At 44.9% G+C, this 17935-nt stretch overlaps 8 protein-coding genes across 8 annotated transcripts; 4 read left to right on the plus strand and 4 right to left on the minus strand.

Moving 5' to 3' along the window:
- Window positions 1-102: 102 nt before the first annotated feature.
- JR316_0010228 (uncharacterized protein) lies at window positions 103-1005 on the minus strand (the record flags this gene model as incomplete). Its single annotated transcript, XM_047895901.1, is given in 5 exon segments — window positions 103-276; window positions 304-462; window positions 474-551; window positions 638-865; window positions 922-1005. 5 exon segments carry the CDS (start codon window positions 1003-1005, stop codon window positions 103-105), a joined length of 723 nt encoding a protein of 240 aa, XP_047745620.1.
- A 1383-nt stretch (window positions 1006-2388) lies between these two features.
- JR316_0010229 (uncharacterized protein) lies at window positions 2389-3963 on the minus strand (the record flags this gene model as incomplete). The annotated part of the gene is made up of 7 exons (XM_047895902.1): window positions 2389-2518; window positions 2570-3323; window positions 3381-3458; window positions 3512-3535; window positions 3593-3616; window positions 3679-3804; window positions 3855-3963. 7 exons carry the CDS (start codon window positions 3961-3963, stop codon window positions 2389-2391), a joined length of 1245 nt encoding a protein of 414 aa, XP_047745621.1.
- A 355-nt stretch (window positions 3964-4318) lies between these two features.
- JR316_0010230 (uncharacterized protein) lies at window positions 4319-7663 on the plus strand (the record flags this gene model as incomplete). Its single annotated transcript, XM_047895903.1, has 5 exons — window positions 4319-4588; window positions 4758-5107; window positions 5175-5377; window positions 5469-7186; window positions 7238-7663. 5 exons carry the CDS (start codon window positions 4319-4321, stop codon window positions 7661-7663), a joined length of 2967 nt encoding a protein of 988 aa, XP_047745622.1.
- Window positions 7664-9343: 1680 nt separating this feature from the next.
- JR316_0010231 (uncharacterized protein) lies at window positions 9344-10017 on the plus strand (the record flags this gene model as incomplete). Its single annotated transcript, XM_047895904.1, has 4 exons — window positions 9344-9439; window positions 9509-9693; window positions 9744-9857; window positions 9996-10017. The coding sequence occupies 4 exons, from the start codon at window positions 9344-9346 to the stop codon at window positions 10015-10017; spliced, it is 417 nt and encodes a 138-aa protein (XP_047745623.1).
- Window positions 10018-11200: 1183 nt separating this feature from the next.
- On the plus strand, window positions 11201-11559 carry JR316_0010232 (uncharacterized protein; the record flags this gene model as incomplete). The annotated part of the gene is made up of 2 exons (XM_047895905.1): window positions 11201-11296; window positions 11353-11559. The coding sequence occupies 2 exons, from the start codon at window positions 11201-11203 to the stop codon at window positions 11557-11559; spliced, it is 303 nt and encodes a 100-aa protein (XP_047745624.1).
- Window positions 11560-12114: 555 nt separating this feature from the next.
- JR316_0010233 (uncharacterized protein) lies at window positions 12115-13054 on the minus strand (the record flags this gene model as incomplete). Its single annotated transcript, XM_047895906.1, has 8 exons — window positions 12115-12186; window positions 12241-12328; window positions 12391-12452; window positions 12511-12556; window positions 12608-12651; window positions 12715-12797; window positions 12858-12900; window positions 12959-13054. The coding sequence occupies 8 exons, from the start codon at window positions 13052-13054 to the stop codon at window positions 12115-12117; spliced, it is 534 nt and encodes a 177-aa protein (XP_047745625.1).
- Window positions 13055-14318: 1264 nt separating this feature from the next.
- JR316_0010234 (uncharacterized protein) lies at window positions 14319-15230 on the plus strand (the record flags this gene model as incomplete). Its single annotated transcript, XM_047895907.1, has 8 exons — window positions 14319-14420; window positions 14481-14517; window positions 14574-14662; window positions 14714-14757; window positions 14809-14854; window positions 14909-14961; window positions 15016-15106; window positions 15162-15230. The coding sequence occupies 8 exons, from the start codon at window positions 14319-14321 to the stop codon at window positions 15228-15230; spliced, it is 531 nt and encodes a 176-aa protein (XP_047745626.1).
- Window positions 15231-15455: 225 nt separating this feature from the next.
- On the minus strand, window positions 15456-17876 carry JR316_0010235 (Iron multicopper oxidase fer1; the record flags this gene model as incomplete). Its single annotated transcript, XM_047895908.1, has 10 exons — window positions 15456-15618; window positions 15677-15917; window positions 15972-16162; window positions 16222-16579; window positions 16633-16792; window positions 16862-17082; window positions 17138-17312; window positions 17362-17452; window positions 17507-17650; window positions 17713-17876. The coding sequence occupies 10 exons, from the start codon at window positions 17874-17876 to the stop codon at window positions 15456-15458; spliced, it is 1908 nt and encodes a 635-aa protein (XP_047745627.1).
- Window positions 17877-17935: the final 59 nt, after the last annotated feature.

Raw genomic sequence — 17935 nt, forward strand, 5'->3', positions numbered from 1 at the left:
AGTCAAAATATACGTGATATAAAACATTCAAGAATTGACGTGTGGAAAAAACGGAGCAGTTTACATTTCAAGACGATATGTTTGAAGATCTGACGGACCATCTTAGAGTGCAGCACTGTCTGTTTCATCAGAAGTGGGGCCAGAAGCAGTGGTATCCGGAATATACATGCTTCGGAGGGGGGATGGACCAAGTTCTCCAGAATGGTGCCTAAAGGCGGCGCACTTGATCGTTGGTTCCTGCGACCTCACAATCTTAGACCTGGGGGTAAGTAAAGACTAAATCTCAGAAAAGAACAGCTATACCATTCTTTGCTGACATCCTGCAGCAAATTCCGCCAAGAGCTGCGCATCTTTAAGAACGTCTTCATCCTCCTGGAGCCGAAAGACCTTCTTGCGTTGGGCCTCAAGGTATCTTTGCGCTTGAATTTGGCGTTCGTTGACTTTCTCCTGATGTTTGGCCTCCTGTTTCTTACCATGGATTTCTTCTTCATGTCGACGAACTGTCTCGTCGCAAAACTCTTTCCAGTGTAAGGTGGCAGGATGACACCAAACTCCAGCAAAACACAATTCAATAAATATTCTCTATTGAGCCTGTTAGAGAAATCATGGACGGATTTGAAAACACGAAGATACGCACCCGACGAGTGATTTGCCTTCGATGAGCAACAGCTTCCAGATCATCCTTGTCTGTTGGTATCTCTGGCCATAGGGTGAACCACACAGAGTAGAAACGGTTGAGGAAAGCCTTCCTCTCCCCAATCCTCCACGCTTGCATGTAGTAGGGGCCTGCCTCCTCAGTGAGCTTGAATTGTGCGGCTGCAACGGTGCGTGATATCATCTTGCGACGAGGTTGGATAGTGACAGGCTTTAAAAACACATTAGAAGCGTGTCATTCTTGTCGGTTGAAACTGAGATGCTTACCGGGTAGGGGTGTAACACCTTGGACTGCAGTGAGTTGTCCCTACTTGTAGTTTTATCCTTCTTGACGTTGCGTGTTTTGGGCATCATAAAGCAGTTGCGATGGAAGTGAAGAGTGAGGAACACACACTTGACGATTGCGTGGATTACCCGCCTATAAACCCGTGTACAAGGTTCGTACTCCTCTTGAAGTCCATTTGATGGACAATTGCCAAAGGAATGACAGGAATTGCCTGTCATGCTTGAAGAATTGTCCATGGGCGCTTCAGTAATTGATGGACAATTGTTGAAGGTGATGGATAAGTCAAGCGCACATGTACCTCAATGACGTAGTATCGGTTATTGGTACACCCGACCCGGTCTATGATTCGTGGGAAGGTTGGCTGAAACATACAATAACATAGAAATGGTGTAGATAATGATACAAGCTATGTATGGATTCTTTAAAGTCATATTTGGAATCAGAATAATAATCCCTTTCAAACAATACCTCTTTGAGGACAGTTTTCTACAGTTGCTAGTAAAAGTTAGAAGAATCCGTGGTTCAGTCACAACTTGACTACGTTTCACAAGGCAACGCACACTTTGTCCTGTACCACCACTATGGGTAGACCCAAAAAATACAAAACCGACGAAGAACTAAAAGCTGCCAATCGTGCCAAAGCAAAACGGCATTATTATAAGTAAGTTTATTCAGCCAGGCAAGTAAACTACAGCGTACTAATTAATATTCAACTGTTTTCCTAACAATACAGAGAGCGAGGCAAGATTTTGACGGAAAGACGTGGGACATACAAAGAATGCCACCCAGACCTGTACGTTGGATATTTTCATATAGTGCTATTGACATACTAAAGATATCTATCCTAAGCTCTGAAATTCCGGAAAAAAGAGGGAGTGTCGTAACCCATATAGAATTAGAGAAACCGGAACCCCTTGGAGTGTGGATGGATCAATGTTGGAGACTCCAGCGACGATTTTGGCGCTTCATCGGAGAAGATCAGAAGTCATTTCTGGATACCATATGCCAGAAGTTCATAGACACCGAAGACGATACAGAAATCGAAGAGCATCTCGCCACATTACACAACTTTGAGACATCCATTCAGCGTTATAAGGGAAAGATTCTACAGATTTCAGGCGTAGAAAAGCCTCTCCTCCAGGTTCAAGAGATAGAAAGGCAGATTCATACATTGATAACTTACTTACAAGACATACTATGCCTTACTCTCTTCGACCACTCTAGCTTCCAAAAAGCCTTTACTTTTCGCCAGTTTGACTATCAAAAGGTGTAAATAGGACTCTTATATCATATCACACATTTTCACTTTGGATGCAAACATGATATTTTTTAAGCACGGTATATACACATAAATGGAGGCAGTCCCAGCACAACAAGCAAACAGATAGGTACGACACGATAATAGCAGGTGGGACAGCAAGGTGATAACAAACGGGAGCAAAAGATGACTAGACCCCTTTGACTTCAACGTTTCCCGCATCAAGAGCCTCTTGGAAGGCGGCATAAGCAGCTGCCTCATTACTGTACCTCCTGTAGACGGATCCCCTGACTCCAGTGACAAGGGGGGAGACATTGTGCCTATAACTGTTTCAGAACAAAAAAGAGAAAAATCTCATTGAAATTACGTACCAGCCAGTAAACACACCAACTCGCTTTCCCTTAGTCACAACATAGTAAGGCTCCGGAGTATGGAAATGAATCTGCATTTGGCAATTAGGACAAAATCCTGTGTGAGCGGCTGCAACGGGGGCGGCTGCAACAGGAGCAGTTGCGACGGGGGCGGCTGCGATGTGGTTGGCTGTGACGGGGGCTGCGGCTGCGACGTGAGCAGTTGCAATAGGAGCAACTGCGATGGGGGCTGCGACGTGGGCGGCTGCAACAGGAGCAGTTGCAACGGGGGCGGCTGCGACGTGGGTGGCTGCAACAGGAGCAGTTGCAACGGGGGCGGCTGCGATGTGGTTGGCTGCGACGGGGGCTGCGGCTGCAACGTGAGCAGTTGCAATAGGAGCAACTGCGATGGGGGCTGCGACGTGGGCGGCTGCAACAGGAGCAGCTGCGACGGGGGCGGCTGCGATGTGGTTGGCTGTGACGTGGGCTGCGGCTGCGACGTGAGCGGTTGCAACAGGAGCAACAGGAGCAACTGCAATGGGGGCTGCGACGTGGATGGCTGCAACAGGCGCAGCTGCAACGGGGGCAAATGCAACAGGAGAGGCTGCAACAACGGCCTCTGCAACGTGGTTGGCAGCTACGCCAGATAACGCCATATCATCAGGTATATCAGAAACGTAGGAAATGTTGTCTTCATCGTCGCTGTCCTCAACAAAGATACAAGCATTATCACTGGTGAGAGGATCTTCCTCACCATGTGATGCATGGGTTGCAGCTTGGGCGGGAATCAATACCAGAAAGCGTATATTAAGGTGCATGTTACGGGACTTACCTGTTGGAACACCAACCTGCTCCATGAATAGTGCATCAATTACCGCATTACGCTCGGCGGCACGGTTGTCAGAGAGACCTAGAAGATAAATCAGTCAGAGGGAAGCAGCTCCAGTCGGTGCTTGAACTGACGGATAGCTTCGGTTGGTCCTGCATCTGATCGAGTATATATCAGTTAGAAACGGAAGTGTATTGGTTAATATTAATACATACAATTATCTGGGACGGTGTGAATATCTATAATGGGGAAGAGAAAACTTATTCAATGGAATAGGCGCGCCCCCATGAAGAAGACTTACCAATGGATGTTGCGTTGTTGGGACAAACATTTGAATTGAACCCAATGATGCCAAAACGACGAAGGCAGAAGACAATGGCCACAATGAGATTGCCCATTGGGATGTCTTCCACACCGTTGTGACTGACTATCGTATCAGTTAGTAACGCTGAATCAGTGGTTTGACAGGATGATTACCGGGAAGCTCCAATGCTTCAAGAGCGGCACTAATAGTGTCTACATTCAATTCCATTGCATCTGTATTGTCGGCGTTGTTCTGGATGCTTGTGAGCAAGGGAGGTGTCATTTTTGGAGCTCAGTGAGTGGGATATTTGGAAGGTTGAGTTGGGGGATATATGGGAAGATTGCCCTTATTTGAATCGATGGACAACTATACAGTAGCTCGGTAAACGGCGGAGAAGCCGAATTGGTAAGCCAAGCCACAGATCGGATGTAGATTATGGAAGCTACGAGCGGCAGTGCTGGGGAAAGGGCCGCTGAAGGAGGGAGCACCCATTCAGCCCAGAGGAGTACTCGATATACATTGTAGGCGCCTCAAAAAATATATTTGGTATATGTTGCTGATATATTCTTAGATCACTTATTCTTGGAACATATCACCGGCACTTTTAATATCTGTGACATTGTTTTTCCGTGCCAAGATGCCGCCAACGCCGTGGGCCACGCCCGACCAAATCGAGTTCATGTCTACTTGGTTACCACAGTTCCAGGATGCTCAGCGTAATAAAAATATAGCCGATTTCTGGGTGAAGTTATATGCCAAATTCTTCTTAAGGTGGAAAGGGCCTGAAGATGAAGTTCAACCCGATTTGGTTCAGCTAAAGAAACGTAAAAAAGACAACAGAAAGTTACCTCAAACATCGACGCCTATTGAGTTAGATCATGCTGCATGGATTAAGCTACGGAAGACGGTGAGATCCATAGCTTTTTTTTCTGATTTGATTCAATCAATGTCTAACGAATACCCTTTTTGTCCAATTCCATGTCTAACGAATTCCATTTTTGACCGATTCCATGTCTGACGAATTCCATTTTTGACGAATTCCATGTCTAACCAATTCCATGTCTAACCGATTCTAGCAAATCGCTAACTGGTTTAATAACCGGGGCAAAGGAAGCGAGAACCGACGCCAAGGCCCCGCCATAGTGATTGGATCTGCAGGGCCCAGTCAACGCGCCCTCTCTGAACTGAATGTCTACTCGAAGCGGTACTACAATGAAAAAATATGTTCTCTCGTGGAAAAAGAACTCGAAAAACAAGGCGGCCCCGCCCACATTGCTCTTATCAATAAATGTATCAGTGAGGCATGGGCCATGGAGTCCGAAGATGTCAAAGAGGAGATTCGCGCAGAGACAAAGAGGTTGAAAGAGTTACTGAAGGAAGATCGCTCTGGGAATAGCGAGCAACCGACTCCTCAGGAATACGCCAAGTACGTTTGTTTTGGCTGCGTTGATTCAATTATTATTGATGAATTACTAACCAATTACATGATTTAGAGCGATTATGGAAGCTCCTGGTCAAATTACAAACTTTCTTCAAGAAATGTACAAACGCACTGGCTGGTGCTTGAGTCTCCTAGCTGGCGGCCCTGATCCCTCGCGTCAAGGAAAGATTCGTACAATCAGCATCCATATGGGAAAGGACAAATTCGACCAGTTTTACTCGTGTGCCTATCCAGACTTTCAGGAAAATGTTTTGGGTTCGTACCGCAGCTACTTATACAATGTATATTGTGAGTATGGTTTCTATTAAATGAATATACAGAGACTCACAAAGTGTTATATATATAGCTCAGAAGGATAGAGATAATCGCGCCCTCTCTGAAACGGAGCCTATAGCGAGTATGAAAACAGATAAAGGTGGGATCATGGACGACTGCGAAGACAATTCCGGTCCTACCGTTCAAATCGAGGTTGAAAAACCAACACTGGTAGGAAATGAAGACGGCCCCAATTTGATGGATCCTGACGGCCGGAATGATATACCAGCTGCGGCGACCGAGGATACACCAGCTGTAGCGACCGAGGATACACCAGCTGCAGCGACCGAGGATACACCAGCTGCAGCGACCGAGGCAACCGTTACCTCCACAATCAGGACCACGGAGCCATGTAATGGTGTTACGCAGACTCCTGCAACTCCTGCAATAGAAATACTGGGTCATGGCCTTGCTATTGATGGAAACAATACCAACGCTCAACAATGTTCCGACAGTGGCCCAGATGATAGCCGCCCAGTGTCTTTGGTAGATCCCCCAAATGGAAAAGCGATGGACGGAGACAAATTGTATGCAGAAGAAGACAAGGTGCTTTCGTTCATGGAATTGTTGAACGTGGATGGGGGTTACGACCCAGAAAGAGACCCATTGCTTCAAATTTCTATGAACAATGTGTTTTTTTCAAACCATCAGTTTGTGGGCAGTACACAGGAGAACAGAGCATTTCAAGTACCTATAACAGCAACGCCAATGGCCTGGGTTCCGCGTCCCAAAGATAACACTTCCTTTAATGTACAAGCACCTGTAAATTTGTTTCCACCCATCCCAACGTCGACAAACAATCCAAATGGTCACAGTCTGCCTTTTTATCACCAAGAGGGCCTCATTACTCCTGTGTATGCTCCGACGGCTGGATCTTACCTTTCAGCCCAGCCGGCAGTGATGACAGAGCAACCGATTGCTCCAGGTCTTTTCCCAACACTGCAGTCGGCATTCACACCTCCCTGCGCACCGTATTTTGTTCAACCAGAAATGATGCCAACAATATCCAATCAAAATTGGGCTCATTCAAACACTTTGTCGGCAGTAACACCACCTGTGCCTGAGCAACTGGGGTCCTCGACACTGATGGACCATTGTGAACCCCAAAATCTGCCATCGTTGAGATTTTCTGATGCCCTGTCGACGGGCATGCCAAATACTGGGTATACCAACCCTGATATATTCCCCCAGTTTGTCCAAGCGACTCCTAGTCTGTATGGGTCTGGCCACCACAACGTCACAATACCCCAGATAGTTCAAGCACATGTAGGTGTCAGTGCCTCTGGCGTTGCACAGGAATCGAGAACGTCATCACCCACTAGCCAGCTAGATCTCAGGGCCTCAATGCACTCCCCGCAATCACGCCCATCTGCTTCTGAGAAACAAGAAAGAATTCCGGTAACAGGGGGGCATCCAACACCTCGGGACACAGTATCCGACAATACCAACTGTACAACAGCAACAGGGACAATGATAGTCCCCACCCCAGCCCTTGAATCTGTTGCTCATGCTTCGCAAACCCCTGTCTTGAACGAAATGAATGCTGAAATGCAGCACGTCGTCGGGGATGGTGGCCGTCGAGCTCGCAAGGCCGCAAGTTCAAGGAATGTCCCTATGCAGCAAATGTGGAGAACAGCAGCATTTGAGCACCTTATGATGCCTGAGATAGATACGGAGAAATGGAAATCATGTGTAAAGGCATGGGTTGCATTTGAGGATTCGCAATGCAATGCCATCGAAACCAGTTCGGTAAGTAATTTTAGAACAGTAACAGAATATCAACGCTTACAATAATACCAGCTCCGATTCCCAGCTGCGATGAGGCCAGCGGTCCTGACCAAATGGTTATCGACTCGTAAGTACGGGAATGTCCCTGATATTGGAGCCAAATTTGGGGATGAGTGGGTAATGTGGTGGAATAACAGTCAGCCTAAATGGAGGCAGAGCTCGGAGGCTGGTAAGCTTCCACGATGTCTGTCTATTGCAGGAGGGAAAGACAGCATCAACATGTTGAAGAAAGGAGGTCCAAATGGATTGGTAACGGTGATGATTGGGTTGAGGTGGTGGGCAAAACAGCGACACTCCGACCCTAGATGGGAAGAAGCCGTTGAAGACATCCTTGCTGTATTCCAAGCATTCCAAGGAGGCGGTAAAGTGACTAAAAAGCGTAAGGGGGACGAGGAAAACATCGAGGCAAAGCCGAAAGTGAAAAGGAGGAAGACATGATTATGATGTTGCTCTTTCTCTTTGTCAGTTCCCACGCGACCCATCTAATGTTTTTTTGCGCGGTTCTTTTGAACAAAAGCTAAGTTTAATATACTCTCTTGGAATAAAATGCAATTTAAAACTGATACCCATGGGAGATGGACAATCCGGTTGTGATCAATAAAGTTCAGTGGGTGAATATCTGTTCAGGTCCTGGCAAATGAGCGGTTTGATTGACAAAGAATGGAGTGGATCGATGAAAGGAATTGGTAATCTGCTGAATTTATGCGGCAAATGGACAAATGAAGAGGGAGTGCCGCTAGGTATTGGAGAGCGCCATAAGGTGTCCCTCTAGGTCTTTTGTTGATGGATAAATCTCCTTGCAAAAGGGTGAGCGGGATAGATGGACAATTGGCGCACATTTTGAAATATCTGACGAACTGACCAGTACGCCCTCCCAATGATGGACAAAGGGTATGGCAGATGATATTACCAACGTTCAGCAGACATTGACAAAGTGGATGCGGATGAATGAAAATAGATCGACAACCGCACTATGTATGGATGAGCCACCATAGGCCATAAATGATGGACAACGTCATGATATTGCACATGGGGCATTTATACATGAATGCACTGTAGAGGATTGGTAAATATAGCGGACATGATGGACGAGTTAACAGGTAGATGGATCATGTAACTATGGACAACGTACTGGAAATGGATAATCCAAGAGGTATGGTCCGATGGACAAAAAGGATATTTATTGATTGAGAAGTACCACCTATAGACAGAGCGGCTACCATCGACAAAAGCTATGAGTATCAAAAATGTGGCTGGAGCAGGCATGGTATAGTATGGTCGGTGGACATCGACAATCTCATTGCGTATAAACAATTCCAAAGGCATTGGTAGGTATGCGAATTATGAATGAAGATTGTTACTGTACTGCAATGGTTTATACATTATCACGGTTGTATCTGGTGATAATATACATACGATTGCATTCTACAAGGCAATGTAAGCGATTGAACTAATAAACTGAGTTTTACTAACTTGTTTCTTCTTGAAGTAACGAAGCTTTCAGATAACAACTGTAGATGATCTGGGTATTTTCATGGGTGTCGTGGCTCGCTGGGTTACTTTAGGCATTCAAACTTCAAACCGCTTTACCGTGATTTATCGATATAAATAGGTTTCACTGACTTGGAAAAACCAGATGAATACCAACTATCCATGTCAAGATACCTAGAACACCAAACCATGAACATCTGAACCATGGATAGTATACTTGGGATTTCAGTCGAGATTTGTAATTATTGGAAAAGAAAACCTCCTTTCAATGGCAGTAGGGGAGCATTTACACTTACAGCTGGTATTATTCGCATTTGAGACTCAATGGATTGTGAGTACCTGCATCTCTAAATCGACGCGAGTTCAGAGATATAATATGGAGTGGTCATAAGGAGGCCCAATCCTCTGAAACTAGATAACCAGTTCACCGGATACTTAGTTATTTTTGGATTTTTCTCTAGATGGTGTAATTATATCCTTCTCCCTCCTGGTTACGAGCTTATACATACATTGTGAGCTCCTAGAAATCGTATAAAACCTATAGAAAAGAGGATGAGTGATACTAAGATCCTTCAAGTGGTTCTACTCAGCTCAGTACTCCTAGTCCTCTGCAAACATTAGCGCATGATGTTTTCAAAGTTCAACCTGATCAAGGCCATTGCCATGACCATTGCTTTGGCTGTCGGCACTCAGGCTGCCCCCAGCAATGCTTCGCCTGCTTTGGTCAGTAGTATCTCTACAGTCTCTGACACTCTGTGCTTTATAGAACAATTTTAACACATTTCTATACAGGTCGCACGCGACACAGAGGCAGCGTCGGTAGACGGGCACCTTTTCGTCTGCGTCAATGCCCAATTTGTCCCGCCATGCAACAACTTCAATTTCAATGACGGACAATGCATCAACTTTGTTGCGCCTTTCCAGGACAGCATCTCGAGCTTGGGACCTGACCCGGGGTTCACCTGCATTGTCTTCAAGTCAGTGTTGATCCAATTATTCGCCATTTAATTATTGACCATGTTTCAAGGGACTCCAACTGCTCTGGAGAGAGCCTCGACGTCTCCAACCCCGGTATTTCCGACCTTTCTCAGGGCACCGACCTCAACGACCAAATCTCCTCTTTCCAATGCTTCGCAAACTGGTTAGTTGCTCATTTCTGTTATTTGTGCCATTTTAATTGGATAATAACTTTGGGTTGACATACAGATTTTGCTCTGAAGGATTTAAGGATTACAATGTGCTGTTTGAGTGAGGGATTGAGGCCTCCCTTATAATATAGCCTCAAACATTTGTCGAAATAAGAAATACATATGTTGTAAATTGTCTGATCTGTCGGTTCAGTGATGCCAGATATATCACTTGTGTCATCATAAGTGCATTTTTATGAGACGACTCTCCTATGACTGAGTAAATGGATTAAATTTACGGTTAGATGGTTCCTGGTATATGACAGGAATCAATACAGGAGAAGTCGGAGGCCAATGTCGAAGCAAATACGCCTTTAAAGATTACTCTCACTCTCCCTCTCCTACAATCTAACATAGCATTTAATAATACACGACCATAACTCTTCTGTTTAGGTGCAAGAGAACCATGGAACCTGGACCTTCCTGAAATTTAAATCAGGAAAAATTAAATTTACCGCCTTTTATTTCAATCCATCCCAACCGGTCAATTCTTTTCATACAAAATGCTAACTCACTGGCATAACAAAGGCGACAAACTTTCCTTGCTAGCTTAATCTCTATTTTGTGACCGACGTCGGGCGATTTGTCAGTGGGAACCTCATGCACAAAAGTGCGACGGAGTTTTTCACTTGATATCATTGGCACCATCCGCACTCAAAATAGAATCAAAGAAACCAATTGGTCAGTAAAAAATAGCACACGCATGTTTCTAACTCCCGCATCTCTGCCAAAAATGCAGTTACATGGTATTGTATCGAGTCCTACTGGCCACATTTTCTTGATATTAAAATGCTGTTATTTAGAAAGCTGCTGTACTATTGGCTATGGTTATGATCTGTTGAAAACGAAACTCGCCTGATCATGAGTATCTAACTTAGAAAAATAAAAATCTTAATGAGCCTGGTGGTACTACCACAATTTTTGTGGATTTACAGAGCACAATACTGTTCCGAATGGTCAGGAGAGGTAGCATTTAACTCGCCACTGGTTATACCCGTACTCTGACTCGATGCTTTGCAAACAACTTCATCTGTAAAGTCGGAGTTAACCCATGAATACCGAGTCATAGGTCGGTACAGCGTACTGAAACGAGATGAAGAGTATCCCAGATATCGGACCATGCTCGTATCTTTTTGTTAATGATGTATTTCCATTGTCCTTATTCCACATTCCGGTCCAAGTTTGAAGAGAAGTGTGGCCGTTAAGAAATCGTATAAGAGGTACAGGTCAGACAAAGGGTAATACTCAGATCCTTCCTGCGGTTCTACTCAGTCAACCTTTTACACATTAACGCACAATGTTCTCCAAGTTCAATCTCATCAAGGCCATTGCCATGATCACCGTTTTGGCTGTTGGCGCTAGCGCTGCCCCCAGCGTCGCTGTATCTGATCTGGTTAGTGTTCATTCGATATTCCTTTTTTTATACATGATTTAATACATGCAACACAGACTGTACGTGAAACAGAGGCAGCGTCAGTAGATGGGCACCTCTTTGTCTGCGTCAATGCAAATTTCGTCGCACCCTGCAACAATTTCAACTTCAATGACGGCCAGTGCATCAACTTTGTTGCGCCTTTCCAGGACAGCATCTCAAGCTTGGGGCCTGATCCAGGCTTTACTTGCATCGTATTCAAGTCAGTATTAGACCAATACTAGCCACTTTATTGTCTGACTCTGTTAAAAGGGACTCCAACTGCTTTCCAGTGCTTTGCAAACTAGTCAGTTTTTATTTTCTGTCGGTCATCATAATGGATGATAACGGGCAACATACAGGTCACTGGTTATTTTAATGGTCATATTATACTGGTCAAGGGACTGAGGATCCCTTATATAACAACCTCACTGTCTGATGTAACAATATATACATTTTGTTTGATATGCCAGTCTTGAGATCGCATCGTTATCACGGAGAAAGATTGACGCAAGGTTGAACACCGGTTACGTTCGGACTTCAAAAAGTGGGATTAGTCAGAAGGATCGGCATATTAAAAAGTAGACCAGCAAGACACAGTGGTTCGTGCGCACAAAGCAAAAAGCTTCGAACTTTTACGACTTTTCACGTCTGTTCTTTTTCAAGCCCATTCAAAAATGGTGTATATTAAGTATGCGTGCTTTAAATCGTGTGTTTAATGTCCCTGATTTATTCAATACCTAGGACGCTTGATACTACGAATCCTAAATGACGAGCCGTATACTATATACAATACACATTCAGTAATCGTTGGAGTTTCTGTCTCCTGGATCAATTCTGTAATGCGCGCAGAGGTCCCACATTTCTCCTCCCTGTACACCAAGCTTGAGCTTATGCTAATCCGTCTTCAACATCAAAAGGCTTACCTGCTTGCCGTTTTCACCACCTGTATTACACTTGTCAACGGGCTGCCTTAAGTTATTGTTGCAAGCCGAGTCAACCGTCCAGGTGCACCTAAGGTCCCCGTTAGCAAATAAACTGCTGGAAGGCTTTTCATGCAAGGAAGAACTTCTTACCCGTTGGTCATTTCCATGAAGACTAAAACGGTGATTCCCGAGAAGTTATCGAGGTATCGAGTCTGGAAGATACAAAGTTAGCAAAAATAAGGAACTGCACCGTAAAGTTGTCATTCTCACCCAGAGATTTTGACCACTAGACAAGGTGCGTCCTATGGCCTTCGTACTGAGAAAGGCGATTAGAATTAACCCTTAAAGGCAGAACAAGCTAACTAACTTGCAGAAGTGGTCGATTGAGCTTGTAAGGGCTGCTCTTTGCACCTGTTAAGCATCATATGACGGGTTATGTTTTGGTTAATTTTTTCGCTCAATCGAGTCACTTACAGCTCTGCCTTTATTATAGCACATAATTGCTTGCGGGTTGTCTCTTGCCTCGACCACAGCAGTCTCATTTGCATAGGGAGTAACTGAATGTTTTAATTGTTTGCATGAGAAGATGTCCAGAAGGTTTAAAATATCTAGCTTACCTGGAGTATTATACCCGCTCTCGAGGACAACCCAATCGTACGTCTAGAGCATGGCATGTTAGCATATATTCATTCTTGTTAAACAATGACAATTAACGTACAGGTTCTGGAGTACTTTCCGCTGGAGCGGCAACGGCGACGGCAAAGGTGGATGTAACGACCCCAAGGAGGGCAACTAAGGTCATATATGCTTTCATTGTTGCTCTTGAAATCTTGTTGAATTGCGACTTGAAAATTCCTCTCGTTCTGTGGCTCTCATATAGTTTACAGGGATTCCATAACAGGTAATCCCAGAAAGTTGCATGCACACATCTCAACACGCATTTGTCAACTTGTTATGCGTTGGTTAGGCTGCGGATATTCGGATTTGCACTATACCGAGGCGCCCGTTGACTTGCTCCCCAGGTTGGGACATTGTCGTGCATTTTTGGCCTAGCCTTGGCAATGTTTTGAGTGATGTTTGAAGCCTTTACGTACGGATCGGATGACAATGAAGGTCTTGGCACTCGTTTCGGATTTCATGTAGCGAGTATAGTGACTTTGCATGCGAGAGTCGGCTTGGTTATTTGAGCAACCTCTATGACTATACCTTCAACCCGAAAGATTCTTATCGATCACGGTATCAAGGAAAATTAGTCGGTTAGACGTTGGTCCATCTAGAACCTCCTCCAAAATTTTCAAAATCATCATGATCCCTTCCTAACATCAACGTGAATAAGTAATTTTCTTTGTAATAACTGGTCCTCGAGTAGTTTGTGGACATGACCTGACTTACGTACTCTCGAGTCAGCAGACGTAAATCATCACAAATACACATCCACTACTTCCCCGGCAACTCCCCAAGTTCTCAAGGGGAAGGTCTTTATTCATGATCCATGCCCCAGACTGTCCTGTTAATTTCGAGTTATGATTTGTATTTATCCACATCAGGTTCCAGGAACAACAATAGACCTTATTGGCGAGCACTAAGGCCTAACTCCTAGAGTTTCTTGGTTTCTTATTGTTAATGTATTGCTAGGGAATGTCATCGAATTCTTCATGACGAAAGTTAAAGTTTTTCTTGTCCTGGGTAACCTACGATTCTAACTGCTCTTCTCAAAGGCTGCTGAAGATGTAGTAAAATTCTTTATGATGGAGCTTGTTCTCCAACTGATACCGAGTACTTCCAAACGGTCACGATGATATCGAAATGATTTTGATTGATATTAATTTCAAAGAACGTCGTGCGCAGCTGATGTTCGACTTACGTTCATCAATTGTAAGAACCTCTGGCGGGTGGCTCGGTAGGTATGAGTCCTTACTCATCGCAATTACCCTTCAATGTTCGGTTCTTCTGAGGTTTAAGATTCGCTTACCAGTTTCGGATATCCACCAAGGTATATAAGCCAGACTTGCACTTCCCAAGTTTTATCACAGTTAAAGATTTTTCTACTGCTGTAGTTCACCACTGAAGATTTATCCATGAAGCCTTCATTTGTTTTTGCAACGTTGCTGGCCGCTGTTAGCTCTGCGCTTGCAGGCGTGGTCTCGACGACAATCATCGATAGCATTGATCCGGCGAAGGTATGCCCTGCGCCAACATCATGATATGGGGAATCCGTTCTCATTACTTATATACGACAGTGGATCTCTGTGGAAAGTGGAGAAATTGACCACAATGGTAAGGACTTACAAGTCTATTTCGGGATTTGAACACTAAAATGATAATAAATCTAGCCCTTGGAACTGTTGCGAACAGCACTGGAGTCTCTTTGGAAGCCAGAGGAGGAACCCCTGTTGTCCACTGCTACAACTTCGGAACTTCGGTATGCATGCCTTTTCTTCAGAAAATATAGTGCTTATACAATATTATTCAGACCTCCCGTACTATTCTGGTTACCGTTATTGATGATTTCTGCAAGTAAGCGCCCACGAGCAACATAGCCCCTATTTTTACTTACACAAAGATCAGCAATCGACTAATCGGCCTGACGGCTCGCCCCGGGGTCGAATACTGGGTACGTGTGTGACACCTTGCAACTTTTTTTAAGCTTAACCAACGGTTGCAACAGTCTCGCTATAATTATGGGCCAGTGACCACATATGTTTCCCTCACTATGACTGGGTAAGTTGCCCAGCGTATCGACGTTGTAAAAATTAGATCTAATGGGAATCCAAGCTGCTCGCCATGGGTTGTTGACTCTGCATGCAACATCAATCTCAGGCGACCCGTCGACGGATGCAACACCGGTGGAGTGAACGGGAAACAGGTTGGTGTAACCACGAATATCGCTATATGCATTGATTTTGATTTCTCATTGACAGGGTGGATGGATGACCGACGATTGCGCTTCCTGGAGGACAGACCCAGGCAGCAATGGTAGCGACGTATAAAAATCTTGACTGACTGGGATCGTATACTTCTACATATGCTGGTCCACGCTGCGATCGTGTAAAAGGTCCCAGGATAAATAACTTGTTGATAAACGATGCCACCGTTTTACAACCTCTCCATCGCTCCAGAGAAACAGGAAATTTGAATTTAATGCGTTTCCGCCTGTCGAATAAAGTACAAAGTGTGAATTTTACAATGAAAATGATACCGTCAATTACACGACTCTACGAGCTCTGTTTCTTGGGAAGAAATCCAAAGAACTTCCCCCTTTTCTCTTTTTTGGCTATTGCCTCCCGCACCTCATGTTCGATCTCTGCATCACTAATATGGCCTCCCAAAGAGTACCATGTTACTGCCATCATGCCCAACACAGCAGTTAGCACACACCTAAAGCAACAGACAGTATAAGCGCCTATTTACGGAGAGGTATTATTAAAGAAATTACCCAGCCATTGCACCGATGCCTTTAGGGTGCCAACCCAGCTTCTGAGGGAAGGGACCCAGAGGCAGTCCAGTAAGGTCTGTCGCTGATGCAATCCCGGCGGCGTTTCCAGATATAGGTTTCCCCAGCGCTTGACAGTGGTCGTACATAACCTGTGGTACATTTTCGCGGAGCGCTTGGGCTTGCAAAGGGGCTTCAACCAGCTGAATAGCCAAGCCGACTTCGAGGTGCCATTCGATGTGACCTTCCATGCAAATGTAAGCATGGTATAAATATTTTTAAAAAAATGAATACGCACAGTGGAAGAACCAGACTCCTGGGTTATCAGCCACAACGCGTAGCGTAGCCGAATTCATTGACGGGATTTGGATAGTATCTCGTCGGATGGGATTTTTCTGTCCTTCTACGATGGGGGGATTGAGAGCAGGATCATTAGAAGTATAATCCTGAGATCTCCCGACTATCATTGGTTTATGTCCGTGTAAATGGCTAAGGCGTGCGGCAAATTTGTAAGAACATTATCAGAAAGAGAGAGGGAGAATACTAACAAAGGGTGCTTTCCGGCGTCTCCGTTTTTCACAATAATATCGACGACGTCCATATGTTCGATCACAAAGCTGAGGGGTCCATACGCGCTTTGAGCAGTTGCATTGGGCCCCAAAGTCATCGTAGAAAATATAGCGGGGACCAAGGGCGAGTTGTACGTAATTTGGTTGAACATGGCGTGATTTGTCCCGTCGTTCATGGTATCGAAAGTAACCTCAAGTTCAATCGTCTTAGTCGCGACAGGCTGGGCTATCTCAATAATAGGGACAAGAGAAAGGTCGTCTACATCGTGATATTCGTTCACGAATCCGAGGTCGGTGAGGGGTGCTGAGGAGTCGTAGGTTATTGAAGATGTGATATCTGAAAACCGGGTCAGTGTTATCTGTATTTGACAGAGTATATTTATTACTGACTGGGATTCAGGGTGTCGGGGACAGTGTCGAACATGTCTGTATCCATGTTTGCGTGGATCACCCAATTACTCGTTGTGTCATTTCTTGCCGTAACCAGAACGGAGTACCTCTGGGCCACTGTAATACTCAGTAGATCGATAGGTGATTCCTGCACATCAGTCTACAGTGAGAATGAAAATATACAAATTATCAGCATGAAGTCGATTATTAAAAATGCACACAAACGTACACCATCGACTTCAATTATCCTCATGTCGTGCCCGTCGATCCAAAAAAAGAAGGCTGAGAATGCAGAAGTATTGACGATACGAAGTCGGTACGTTTTGCCAGGTTCAAAGGGGAGCGTTGCATTTTCGTTGAATCCTACTGCTGATGTAACAGATGATGGACTGGAACCAGCAACAGGCCCAAGATAGGTCGAATTTTGTGCAAAATAGATCAAGGCAGAATCTAAGAGAGTGCATTAGCCAATACAATTTCCGACGTGCTTGTCCGGATAACTTACCAGGCACAGGTTCAGCTCCACCTGGATTGGCGATGTTGACGAATTGTTTGATGAGCACGGAGTGTTCGTCGTGATACCAGTCACCTAATACGACTGTAAATTCTTCATCATACGAGTGAACCTCTTTCGGCGGATGAAGAACCACTGGTGCTCGCAGTCCGTCGACGTATTGGCCCTGAAGAGACGTAAGATTGGGGGTAAAATGTTGCATAAGAATGCCCTACCGATGCATGAGCATGGACCCAATATGTTCCCCATTGTCCCGATGAATTTATAGGTACGACATAGTCGAATTGTCCACCAGGAGGGATGCCACTAGCGAGAATATTAGTCATGGGTGTTCAATACTATAGCTAAAGCAGTCGTTACCATTCAGAGACACCTTGAGCGCCGTCCATCCACGAAGTCGAATTGAAGAACATGCCATGATGATGGAGGGTGGTCGGCTGGTCAATCGAATTGGTTACGTGAACCAGCAATGAATCATCCGTAGAAACGGAGATTGGGGGAGGCCTTGAAAAATAAAGCAAAAGAGTTAGTTCGTAGGCTTTACTGTATTTATTGAATATACTGACGGCCATGTATTGTTAACACCTATAACCCGACGTTCAAACAAGCCGTCTGGGTTAGCATTCTGGATATAGGTGATATTCCACCATATTTCTTGGACACCTGCAATGACGGGTAGCGCCCAAAGTGCCAGAAAGATTGGCGCAGCGACAATACGGCTAAACGCCATCCGTTGTGTAGGAGAAGAAGAGGGGAGAACAGGGGGATTCGGAACAGAGAAAAGTTCTC

This window comes from Psilocybe cubensis, chromosome 9 (genome assembly GCF_017499595.1).
Source record: "Psilocybe cubensis strain MGC-MH-2018 chromosome 9, whole genome shotgun sequence".
In the NCBI taxonomy this organism is placed as follows: domain Eukaryota; kingdom Fungi; phylum Basidiomycota; class Agaricomycetes; order Agaricales; family Agrocybaceae; genus Psilocybe; species Psilocybe cubensis.